Source organism: Caretta caretta, chromosome 5 (genome assembly GCF_965140235.1).
Source record: "Caretta caretta isolate rCarCar2 chromosome 5, rCarCar1.hap1, whole genome shotgun sequence".
Classification (NCBI taxonomy): domain Eukaryota; kingdom Metazoa; phylum Chordata; order Testudines; family Cheloniidae; genus Caretta; species Caretta caretta.
The window spans coordinates 43060339-43073162 of NC_134210.1; the positions used below are offsets into that span (position 1 = coordinate 43060339).

Sequence of the window (12824 nt, forward strand, 5' to 3'; positions counted from 1 at the left end):
GTTTTGTTTGTTTGTTTGTTTTAAATGTTATACCTTTAGAAAGCAAAGGTTGAAACATAACAAAGATGTTGCCCTAACCATCATTCTAAACTTTATGTCCACATTTTCTGGTAGATGGATTTTGACTATTAATTTGGTTTTGTATGTTTTCTCTGTGTGATATTTGTGCATTATTAGATGACTAGACTGGCCAAGGCAGACCTGTTACACTTGCCTGAGTTAGGCATTGTTTGCCATGCCACTAAACCTGCCGTCAAGTGAAACCTTCGTGGGGGGAAATGAGATCGAAGTCTGGCCCGCTGAAGATGGACGCCCTGTCTCTGTTTTTATTTTTTATTTTGCTTTTCTTTCTTTTCTTTTTATTTTGTCCCTTTTTTTGTTTTGTTTTTGCTGAATCTCTTTCACTTCTACTTGTGAACTGGTTCTTCAATTCTGTAAAAATGGTGTTTCTTAAAGGGTTGAATGATGTGTCATTTTAAAGTAGACTTTCTGAAGCTGTTTATGAGGGTGGTGGATGGTATATACACAGAGTGTTGAATTAGGTCAGCTAAATTCTCTGTTGTAAACTAGGGATAAACACTGCCTTAGAGATATGTTTTAGCATCTTAATTCAACTATGACAGGCAGATCAATATATGATGTCTAAAGACTAAAATAGTGATAAAGATATTTCAGCTCTCAGATGTGTGTGTTCCTCCTTCGACCATATTTTCAAAAGTACATGTCTCTGAAAAAGCCAGCTGAAACTTACTTTCTTTCTTATTACTTCTTTCTTAAGAATCTAGCTTTTCTGAACAAAGTCATGGATTTTAATCAGTCTCTTTCTCATGATCAGAAGCAGTTTTATTTTAAGCTGTATAACCAGCACAGCACAAGGTTTTTGTATTAATTTTTAATATGAAGAAGTTAAGATATCTATTTTGGAATGACTCTTGACAAAATTATGAACATTCTAGAATTTTTATTCACTGTGGGTGAAATTCTAACTCCATTGATGTTAACGGAGGTTTAGCCATTGACTTCAGTGGGGTCGGGATTTCATGTATTACTTTTCTTTAAGAAAAACCTTTACCACACGTTAGTGTAAATGGATTCTGAGGCCTTGATTGGAGAGTGTTTTGTCAGATATGTTGTCTTTTAACATTGCTATCTGTGGGAAGATGGAAACAACTTTTTTTTTTTTTTTTTTTGAGGGACGGGGGCGTTGTTGTGTTGTTTTGTTTTTTAACCTTTACACGCTAGAATGGCATTCTCATTTAGATGCAACAGAAAGGGATTTTCTAAGAAATGGTTTCATCCATAAATTTGTAGTTCCCAGTGATTAAATATACTAGGAAAATAATTTATTCTTCTAATCTCCAGATTAGATATGAGCATAAAGTGTCTTTGATTGAAGATACTTGTTCATCACTGAAGCGGGTTTTTTTTCTTTCTTTTTTTTTTTTTTAATCACCCAGCAGTTTATAGTACAAAACACAAGGAAACTGATCCCTTCTGAACACTTGCATGAGGATGGAATCTTGTGACTAATACACTATAATTTTACTGGTATCAGGCCTAATCATTATTTACACTAAGGCCACGTTACGTTGCTCTGGCAAGCCATGTCTGCCCTACAGAGCCAATGCTATCATAGCTGTGCTGGCATAGCTCTTTTGTGAACTTGCAGTGCACACTGATAGAAGGCGTTTTCTCCATGTGTAAGAGCATCCCCTCCCTGAACAACATTCTAACAAACGCATTTTTCTGTCAGCATAGTTGTATCTACACTGGGGCTTTTGACAGCATACCTATGTTGCTAGGAGATGGGGACACTTTTCACACTTTCTGACCCAAATAGTTATGCCAGTATAAATGTGAAGTGTAGATCAAGCAGCTGATCCGCTGAAGTATCTTAAAATGGATATAAAAGTAATTTACACCCCACTTAAAAGGTCCCTTTGTAATGCTAGAACAGTATAAAGGGGCCTTATTGCAAATGAGAATCAGATCTGTCATTTATTATTGAATACTGAAAGGTCATTAAAACCATTTTAAGGCACGGGCATACATTGAAATAAGTCAAGAAATTGATCTATGAAGTTGAAATGGTACACTTTTTAAATAAATACATATATTTGGGGAAAGCATTTCAGTTCAACTTTTAAGGATTGACTTCACCCATCCCATGGCAATATGCATTAAGAAAAACATGCAAGCCTTAAACCTGATGTTAAACAGATGTCAGATTGTGCAACAGGCTAAATGTTGTTTATATTTTTTCTGGGTTTGTATTCCTTTTTTATAAAAAAGATTAAAGAAGGTATAAAATATATATTTACTCAAGAACATAACCGGTTCCTTATGAGCTCTTAAATTGATTTTTAATACTAAGTAATCTGATCAGCTTTTTACTAAAGTTCCGTTGAGAAAAAAATGGAAGTTTTTTTGTGGGAAATTTCTGAAATTTCTAAACTGTTTCCATTTTTCGGGGTTCTAGATTGATTCATTTTTTGGGACAGTTTCCACAGCATTTTACTGTGGGAAATTTTTGTTGAATATTTTTGAGCATGAGTTTGCTTTTAAAAAATCAGTGAAAATATTGAAGAAACATCTGCAGAACCCAGATGTTGATAATTTTTCATGAAAAGATCATCTTTGAGAAAAAGGCACTTTTTTTTTTTTTTAAAGTAAAACTGTGTGGAAAAACTTTGACCAGCTCTACTTAGTTTTTTTTTTAACATAGGTGAGAAAGCAAAAGTATTAGGGAAATGTCAATAAAAATTTCAATTTAAAATGCATGGTATACACCTGGCAGACTGCTATAATAGTTTACCTTATGTGGTCATGAGTCAGCAAGTTACTTTAGCATGTACCTAACTAAATGTATAAATAGTCCCAGTGACTTAAGTGGCATTGTTCTTACGCTTGAAGTCTTGGCACATGCTTAAGTACCTTTCTGAACTGATGACCCTCATTCAACTAAATATTTAAGCATGTTCTAAATTCAGTCCCTATTCAACAAAGCACGTCAGCATGTTAATCATCTACTTAAAGTTAAGTATATGTTTAAGTGCTTGCAGAATAGGGATAGATTTAAGTGCATGCTTAAATTAGGCATGTGCTTAAGTTCATTGTGGGGACTACATTAGAATGCAGTGTTACTATCTTTAGCTTCCTGTAGGTGGAGCCACCCATGTAAAGTCCCATTGACTTTGTGGGATTTTATGTAGGTGCCACATGTAAACACAGGAGGATATCTCCGCAGGATTAGGGCCTTATTGATCTGTAATATGGACCTTCATGGTTAGTTCATGTTTCAACAGCACTTTAAAAACATAAATTACGATTTCCCCAAAATCAGCTGTGTAAATGTATACCTAATTTGCATGCACAGTTACTGTGGTTATGTATCTAAATATCTGTTTAGATGCATAACTGACAATTTGTGCAAGTAAATACCTGCTTTTTCATGAGGAGTCACGCAAATCGGGCATTATAACTTCACATGCTATTGCATGTCTAATTTTAAAACGAGGCCTGCAAAGTGCTGTATTCCTTCTAAATACAATTTTGGCTTTAGATCAGATATGTTTTTAAAAAGTTACGGAAGAAATTACTGTGAAGATAATTTTCAGACCCTAACAATTTTATTTTATTTTTCTCTTTAAGATAGCAATGTGGCTTGATCTGTTGTACATTATGGACCAAAGTTTCACAGAATGTATCTTTAAAGTTAAATAGCTGTGTTTGCTTAATAGGAATACAACATAAATTCTAGATGAAATTGTGTGTGAGTGTGTGTGTGTGTGTGTTGTTTTTTTTTCTTTCTTTCATTCCACATCTATTCCCATTAAAATGGATTTTATTTAGATTTATTTTCTTTTGAACAGAGCAACTCAAATCTATTCTAGAGCTGCAAATTGTGGTGCATATTTTCAAAACATTCTTATAGTGGGATAACTCCCGTGGGCTTTAATGGGAATTGCACTGCCAAAACTTTGCATAGTGCTTTGAAAATTTGCCCCATATTTTACTTTTAAATCAGGAGTCCTTTTGTATGTATTCATTATAAACTCCTGAAGTTAGAGATCTGTAATGAAAATGTATGTGCAAATTGTAGTAGTACCAGACGGGTGCTGTTCTAGTACTTACAAAGTTCAGTATTGTAGAAAGCCATAAACACCTCTAAAATGCATGAGGTAATGTATGAGGGCTGTTTTATGGTTACTTTGGCAATTTGGAGCAGATTAGGAAGTCCTTAATTATTTCGTGTGATTAGGAATTCTCTGGCAGTTTTTCAGTTCACTGTTTATATTTTGTGGTGATTTAATTCCCTTAAATTGGAAATCAGTATTTGCATTTAGTAAATCGTTTAAATAGTACAGAATTTAATGCTCTGAAGATTTCTTAGTCCTGCATTTTTGTTATAACTATACATATAACCACATTCATTTTATTCAGATGAGAAACTATTTTAATAAACTGTTGGCATGACAACAGGGGGAGTTTGTTAGTCACAGTTGTAATATATATTTTTTATGAAAGTGTAGTGCATTTAGAAGGGAAAAGTAATTGAGCAACTATCTCAGTATATTTACAATTAGACGACAAGAGACTTAAGTCTCTCTTCGTCCCAGTTACATTGAGACAACCTAGAAAGAGAAACAGTGTAGGTCTTCTTTTTTTTTCTTTTTTCTTTTCTTTTCCCTGTTGACTCTACCTGCAGTACAGAGTTCGTATGGGGTCATTGGTAATTTTTGTATTTTATTTTATTTATTTTATTTTTATTTTATTTTATTTTATTTTATTATCAAAAGCAGGTAGCAGCCGTAAAAGAAAAGGGACAGATTTCAATTAGCACTTTTTTTTAAAAAAACTAATTTGGTTATTTGCCATTTCTGGGGATTAAACTTTAAAAAATGTTCTTCTTTTCTGTATCTGATGTTCTGTGTGCTATTAGTGATGCAGCCTACACGAACGGTTGTCATGTGTAACACAACTTTCGATCACCGCGAAAACACCGCCCTGGGAAAGCGTCCATGCTTGATATCGTTTGGTTCATGAACATTAAGTTTCCAGTACAGGTGACCCATAGCTCAAAGTGTTAAATAATTGTCTACATTATTCAGTTTTTAAAATAATCCATTAATGAGATTGCTAGTCTTTGAAGTTTTGCTCACTTTTGTTTTTCCTAGTAGAGCAGGGTAAAAGGAAAAACTTAAGTTCTTATTTGTTTTTTGTAAGGATCTGGTAGATAGATTCATTTTTCTTTACTATTTTTTTTAAGTGCAAGGGTAAATTGTAAAATCATAAAAAGAATAACATTGGTTTGGTGTTCAAACTCTCTCTAACACTTCCATTTGCTTCTCCAGGTAAAATCCCAGATGAAGCCAAAGCCCTTTCTTTATTGGCTCCTGCTCCTACTATGACAAGCCTGATGCCTGGTGCAGGGTTGCTTCCTATACCCACACCAACTCCTCTGACCTCAGTAAGTAAAATTTAATCTCTTTGACTTGGAGTTAATAAACTGTTCTGTTTCTTCTAGCTCCCTCCTTCAGCCCAACCAAGAATTCTCCCCTTCTGGGTTGAGAGAAAAGGAATAGCCCAGTCCCATGACATCACACCCTACCTAATAAGTCAGTGAAGACACTTAATCCCGCTGTCTTGATTTTTCTCAAGAGGTCAGGCTAGAGTATGGCCAGCACATTCACTGTTTTTCTTTATTTCCAAATTCCTATTCTGCAAAGTACTGGGCTAGATTCTCTTTGATTACGTCCATCTTAGTTGGATGTATATAAACAGGGGCAAAATCTGACCCAATGCATATACTACCAACCACTCCCCTTCCCCAAATAATAATTATAAAGTTTAAAATACTAGAGTTAAACACATTCAATCCTTTGGAAGGCTTGAATGCCACATTAGGATACTCAAGCACACTCCCTCCAGTGACTGGGGCTGTTGCATGTTGGCCTCAAAATGCTATCACTGCAAAAAGAATGGAGGCTTTTATATTCTCTAGCTTCTACTTATTGCATATACACCTTCCCTTCTGTTTCTGCTAACCCTTTCTGGCAGCAACAGGCTACCATCCCCCTTCCCTCTCCACCAGGAACGGCAGAATAAGCAGACCTTCCTTCAACAAAACTGGGCTTAATGGGTCTTCCCTCTGTTCCCCTGTCATCAGCCCCATGTTATTTGAGGAAATGGGCCCTTGAGCTACTGACCTTGCTGCAGCTCCGCATTCACCAGAACTGTTGTTGGTACCATCCTAGATTTCTGCATTGTGCATTTGACAGCACCACTACAGACACTGGCAACAACAGTGTTCCCTTGAATGGCTCCTCAGCAAACCCTGTTTACCAACACCTTCAACTTCTTGGTTTGATATTGGTCAAACCTCTAGAAGAAATGAACATTCTAAGGTCTCTTCCTCATACACAAAATGGCATAAGAAAAGCAGGCTTGGCTAAGGGCTCAGGCAATAATTTCAGAAACACTGGAAAGGACCCTTTTCTTCCTTCTGGTAAGCATTATTCCTTTTTAGAATATGGTGATTTCTGCCTTATTAGTCCTTGTAGGCCATGTGAATATTCATAAAGAAGCAGTAGTCATCAAGCCACTAGTTAGACACGCATCATAGATTCATACTGACCTTCTGCAAACTAATATGCACAGTCTGACACCGGCTCACCCTAGTAGTTGTATAAGGGACACTGTAGTGTTTTTAAAATGTTCCTTTTAAAAAGAAAAGACAAAATTCCTGCAAAATTATTAATAGTTGAATCCTTTTGTAATTTCCTGTAAACAGTACCCAGGGAAATTTATTAGTCAAAAATGTTACTGATACTTCAACCCCTTGTGTCTATAAATGCCCCTGCTCCAGCCATAAATAATCCACTGTTTGGATTTTGAACCAGCTTAATCTAATCACCTAGCACAAATTACCTCTGTTTATTATAAGTCATCTTCCAGAAGTTAACTATTCAGTTTTATCTGTGCTCTTGGAATTTAGCCAAGAGAACTTATTGAACCTTTAGCATTTTTAATAATTTTTTAGAATCTCTGCCCAATTCTACTCTCAGAATTTTCTGTTATTAAAGTAATTCATGAAGAATTTAAAAGACACATTGAACAGTACTAAAATAAATACAGGTACTAATTTTTATAGCACTTAGAATGATAGAATAGACCTACTGTTTAGACTGTTCAGGAGTTATGACATTTGTTATACATACTTCTTCAGTAGCAAGGAACTTGCTTTGTTCTTTGTGGAGAAGACAATGCTTAGATTTGGACTCAACTAGTCAACTGATTTTACTAATCACATAATGTTATGGCATCTGTCGTGAGAGATCACTTCCATATTTTGGAAATTGAAGGCATTATTCTACTTTGATGCTGCAGAAAATGACTGACTAAATTTAAATTATAAATTATTTTCCTTACAAAGATATAGTTGAAGATAGATGGTAAAGAAATTTTGTTCAGAGGATATTGGCTTGCATAACCTGTTGTATGCCTTTTCCACTTTTCTCATTCAATAAAAAGCTTAGCTAACCTTTCCTTTGAGTGGATGGATGTACCGTATATACTCGATCATAAGCTGGTTCTTTTATACGCTGCCCTCCCACCCCAAAGATGGAGAAGTAAAAATGGAATTTTTTTATGACGCGTTCATGACCCCCTATAATTCAGGGGTCGGCAAACTTTGGCTCCTAGGGCTATCAGGATAAGCTGCTGGCGGGCAGAGACGGTTTGTTTACCTTGAGTGTCCACAGGCACGGAGGTCAACCTGAGTAAATAAACTGTCCCGGCCCGCCAGCTGCTTACCCTAACGGGCCAGGACAGCAACTGGTGGGGAAATTTGGGGGTGGGGGGGTCATGGGAGAAGCTGGAGGTCAGGGGAGTAACCCCTGTGACCACCCCACACATGACCCTAGCCCAGGACCCCCACACTCTCCCCATCCCATCTCTTCCACCTTAGCTGGGGTGGGTCAGGGGAGGATGTCTCTGGCCTGGCCGCAGCCTGCTCCAGCGGATGGGGCCGGGCAGCGTGGCCGCAGCCTGCCAGCCCCAGAGCAGCAGCTGCCTCAGAGGCTGGGGGGAGAGCAGCATGGCCAGAAGCGGAGAGACTCTGGCCCCGCCTCTTTCCTTCTGGCTCTGCTGCCTCTCCCTGCCCACCTCTCCCATTCTATACCCGTTCATAAGCCGACCCCCTTCTCTGATGCTTCTTTTTTTTACTAAAAAAAATTCGGCTTATGAACGAGTATATATGGTAGTTTGTTTAGAAAACATGCAGATTCGGAAAGTCAACACACCTATCAAATCCAGGAAACTTCTAACCCCTTGCTTCAGGCTTTGCATATTCCAACTTTATTATCTTCCCTTGTCATTCAGTCTAAGCAAGGCAAATATTTCTCAGTCAGAGATTTATTCCCCCCCCCCACCCTATCCCCAGCTTACGAATTCTTATAAAGGCCAAGGAGGCAACCATCTGTGAAATCTTTGTTTCAGTCGTTCTCTTGCATGCTAATAAGGGACATAAGGTAAAAAAATGAGGTTCAGCATTTCGTGGTGGATTGCGACTCTTTTCAAAGACCTCTAATGTTTCTGTCACTGGGAAATAGCCTTCTCTAGTGTGTAGTGAGTTCCTGGTGACAAGGATGTAATGTGTTGCACTAGGTCACAATTTTGTAGTGTGATGAGTGCCCTCTTCTGATGCAGGGGCTCTTGGCTTCCCTCCAGAACCAATTGGAGTTGAGGGTGATCAACACTTTGCAGGATCAGGCCCTTAGAGCAGGGGTAGTCAATTATTTTTTGTCAGGGTCTAAATTTCTTGGTCAAGGTATAGTCAAGGTCCGGACTCCAGAGAAAAATAATAACAATAATGATAATAAGTAAATACAAAGATTATGGAATGTGTTCAAAAGCATCTGGCGGTCCGGATTTGGCTACCCCTGCCTTAGAGCCATCTGGTATATTAATTAATAGGTTTGGATCCACTTTAATTCCCCTGTAAGTGGATGGATGTAAATGTGGATGTTTTAATATATTTTAAGAACATTTCTCATCAACACCCATGTGGTTGTTGTGTTGTTTCAGTTTTAAAGATTTGTTTTTAATAATGTCAGTGTATGTTTGGGAAACTAGATTTGCTATAAATAGCACTAAGGTACTTTCAGACTCATGTACAAGAGAAGACCATTATTCTGAGCATTTTTATCTCTGGTAGTTTACAGACTAAAATGAAAAGGGTTTCCAGTCCCCAAAAGTGTATTTATTTTTCCATTGCAAGTTCAGATTAGATCATAATACATATAGTACCACCAGAAAATATTGACCTTTTATATGCCAGATAAAGGACTGACAGTTGGGCTTGTGTAAAGCATTTGACAATATTTGATGTTTGTTTAGAAAAATTTTAGTTCTGTATTCCTTATGGATTCTCCAGGAGGTAAAAGGAGTGAATACAAAGCCAAAGTGAACTGCTGTTTGCCAGTGAATACGTTTTGGCACAAGAGGAAAGGGTGAAATTTGGTACCAGTGACATAAAACTGGAGAATCATTAAATTTACACTAAAGCTCATGATTTCCATTCTGGAATTAGGAAAACAGTGATTTATACATGATCTTAGAAAATACCTCATCCCTGCATTTTGAAAAAGGAGCAGATCTTAACTACTTGTGTTTACATTACATCTTAATGGAGAGTGTGTCTGATGGAGCAACTCCTCCCATTTCTTCATTTATAATCCTATATATAATTGTGCAGCATGCTTACATGGAATGCTAGTATAGAAAAGTCTCAGGTACTTTAATTGTTTTTAAAAGCAATTGGTGTTTTGTCTGTTTTGGAAAAAATAAGTAATTATCTCCTGCTCTTTGTTTCATTTCTTTCTGTCATCTGTCCTGTTTCCCACTCTTTCCCCCAGTCATTTACATGTGTTTCTCTTTTGCCTGATCTCCCTACATGTGGTTTGTTGCTGCCTGTTCGTCTTTGTTATGGGCATATGCTGTTTGGCCTTTTGGTTCATTTCTCTGCTCCCCTGCAGGCTGGTCCTCCCTTTCCAGAGGTACGCTGCCTGGTGGTCCTCTTCCCCATCTGCCTGTTTCCTTTGTTCCCTGAACATTTTGCACGTGGTGAAGGGCTCCGTGCACCTCTCATGCTAGTGCATGGCAGTTCCATTCCCTGAGAGCTATTACTCTTTACTTTCCTCCTCCTCTTTTTTCTTATATTGCAGTAGCCCCTGTGGATATAGCTAGGCTGGCACATCTTTGTTTTTAGACACCTGGACCCATGTAGAAGCAATTGGAAACAAGGAGAAAGTGGTACCATGTTACTTACCACATCTCTGTTGCCCACCAGCTAATCCTTTACAGTCCACAGAATTACTACATTATGCTGTTTGAATGCTAGAATTCCAGATTTTCCACCAGCATAAGGAATATGAAAATCTAGCAATTGTCAAGATACATGTTAAAATCACTTTGGAATTCAATTGTGTGTATGTACGTAAGGGAAAGGGTGATAGTTATTTGAATTGTTGGATTTTTAAAACCTAATCTCATTCAATCTACCAGGGATAGAAACAACTGCTATATACTTGCTATGGAATTCTATTTTTCCGGTGGTACATGGTGTTCATTTACCTCTCTGGTGTTGCACAAGATCTATGACTGATCCTCAAGACTAATGCTACTTCTGTAGTTCTGGACCAGGACTGAATAAGAAATATTTAGACCTCAGCCAGTTTAGGTCCCCCTCTGAGCTTTCACATTAGCAGTGGGTCCAAGTTAGAAAAGCTTTAGGCTGAGATTTCAAAGCCACGCAGGGGATTTGGATGCTCATTTTCCTTTAAAATGAAGGAGAATGGAGTGTCCAGTTACTCCCATTGGGTTCTCCATAGCGCCTGTAAACATTGCAGCCAAAGCATTAACCATAAGAAACTCCTTCGTTGAGCAATATTAGTCTTTCCTCCCCCAATTTCAGTTTTTATATTAATCTGGGAAAAAGACTCAAATCTAATCACGTGTTTCACAAAAGAAAATGTAGACTGGTCTCTTTCTCTATAACATAAGACTTGGGAGAGAATTATGTCATTCTTGGCAGCATAGCTATGGAATTCTTGTTTATTGTCTCATGCTAGGAAGGTGCAGTAGACACAAAGTAGAAAGTTGCCTTTTCCCTAGATATCATGGGCATAAATGTTCATGTTTTATGTTCTGCAGGGGAATTCTGCCATTACCTTTCTGTTTGATTATGCTATAGCATCACTGGCCAAAAGCTTAAGCAAGACGGTGACTGGCCATATTTTGGAACATTTAATATATGAGAGGCTAGATTTGGGGGATAGAATTTTTGCAAGGTGAGGGTTTAACTGTAAAAAAATATTATCTGTTTGTACTGAATTTGTATTTTGTTTTTTACTTGGATGTACTTGGGATAAAAGCCTTGCTGGGACACACAATCTCCTATTTGTTTATAAATCATGTTTTTGTTTTTTTTTTAGCTTAGTGTTTCACTTGGCACGTTGGGAGCTATACCAGCAGCAGCATTGGACCCTAATATTACAGCACTTGGAGAAATACCACAGCCACCAATTATGGGAAATGTGGATCCTTCCAAAATTGATGAAATTAGGAGAACAGTCTACGTTGGAAATCTGAATTCTCAGGTACCGTCCTTTTTGTCAAATTTGAAAAGTTAAAGGAAGATGTAGTTTTTAGCCCAGGGGTGGGCAAACTATGGCCCGGCACTGCATCCAGCCCTCCAGATGTTTTAATCTGGCCCTCAAACTCCCGCTGGGGAGCAGGGTCTGGCACTTGCCCCACTCCGGCACTCCAGCCGGGGAGTGGGGTCAGGGGCTTGCCCCACTCCATGTGGCTCCCAGAAGCAGCGGCATGTCCCCTCTCCAGCTCCTATGTGTAGGGGCAGCCAGGGGGCTCTGCATGCTGCTGCCGCCGCCCCAAGCACTGTCCCCACAGCTCCCATTGGCTGGGAACCATGGCTAATGGGAGCTGCAGGGGAGGCACCTGAGGACAGGGCAGCACGCAGAGCCACCTGGATGTGCCTCCACGTACGAGCCAGAGGGGGGACATGCCACTGCTTCTGGGAGCTGTTTGAGGTAAGCGCCGCCCGGAGCCTGCACCTCTGACACGCTCACGCTCCCCAACCCCCTTCCCCAGCCCTCCCAACCCCTCAGTCCTAGCCGGAGTACCCTCCTGCACCCTGAACTCCTCATTTCTGGCCCCACCCCGGAGCCCTCACCTCCTCCCGCACCCCAGCCCCCAATTTTGTGAGCATTCATGGCCTGCCATACAATTTCCATACCCAGATATGGTCCTCGTGCCAAAAAGTTTGCCCAGCTCTGGTTTAGCCCATGTCATTGTGATTTATGACCTTAAACAGTTTTGAAAAGACCCATATGTGCATAATGAGTTTGTTCCACATGGTAAAAATAGAAGATAATTCAAACAAATAAAAAAAAAGATGCTCTTGTGGTTATTAGTTGTTGTGAATGCTTCTTGGGAAAGGGGGGGAAGACAGCCTGTAGAGTTCACTACTTCAAAGAAACAAATACTACAGATTTTGATGGTTTTATCACTATGTACGCTGAAATAATGATGATCTGCATCAGAGTATAATAAACTGATTACTTCAGGGATTATGAAGGAATTTGTATCATCCCCCCATCCATGTACAGCATTGCTCTGTAGGATAGGTGCATTGTGGGGAAGGAATTTACCTTTTTCTCAAGTATGAATAATTGGCCATCACAGGAGGCTGGACTTGGTGGATTAGTTGTATAATTTAGTATGAAGAGTCCTCTGTATCCATA

The 12824-nt window shown here is 38.7% G+C and overlaps 1 protein-coding gene across 3 annotated transcripts in view; it reads left to right on the plus strand.

Annotated features, from left to right (window-relative positions):
- Window positions 1–12824, plus strand: part of SREK1 (splicing regulatory glutamic acid and lysine rich protein 1) — a 60948-nt gene that overhangs the window by 19728 nt on the left and 28396 nt on the right. For 2 of the 3 annotated variants that reach the window (XM_048851893.2, XM_048851894.2), the window contains exons 3-4: window positions 5355–5470; window positions 11496–11660. In XM_048851893.2, coding sequence (XP_048707850.2) covers window positions 5355–5470; window positions 11496–11660 — 281 coding nt within the window. Of the gene's footprint in view, window positions 1–4942; window positions 5067–5354; window positions 5471–11495; window positions 11661–12824 lie in introns of all 3 variants that reach the window. The other variant, XM_048851896.2, reaches the window with a different exon arrangement.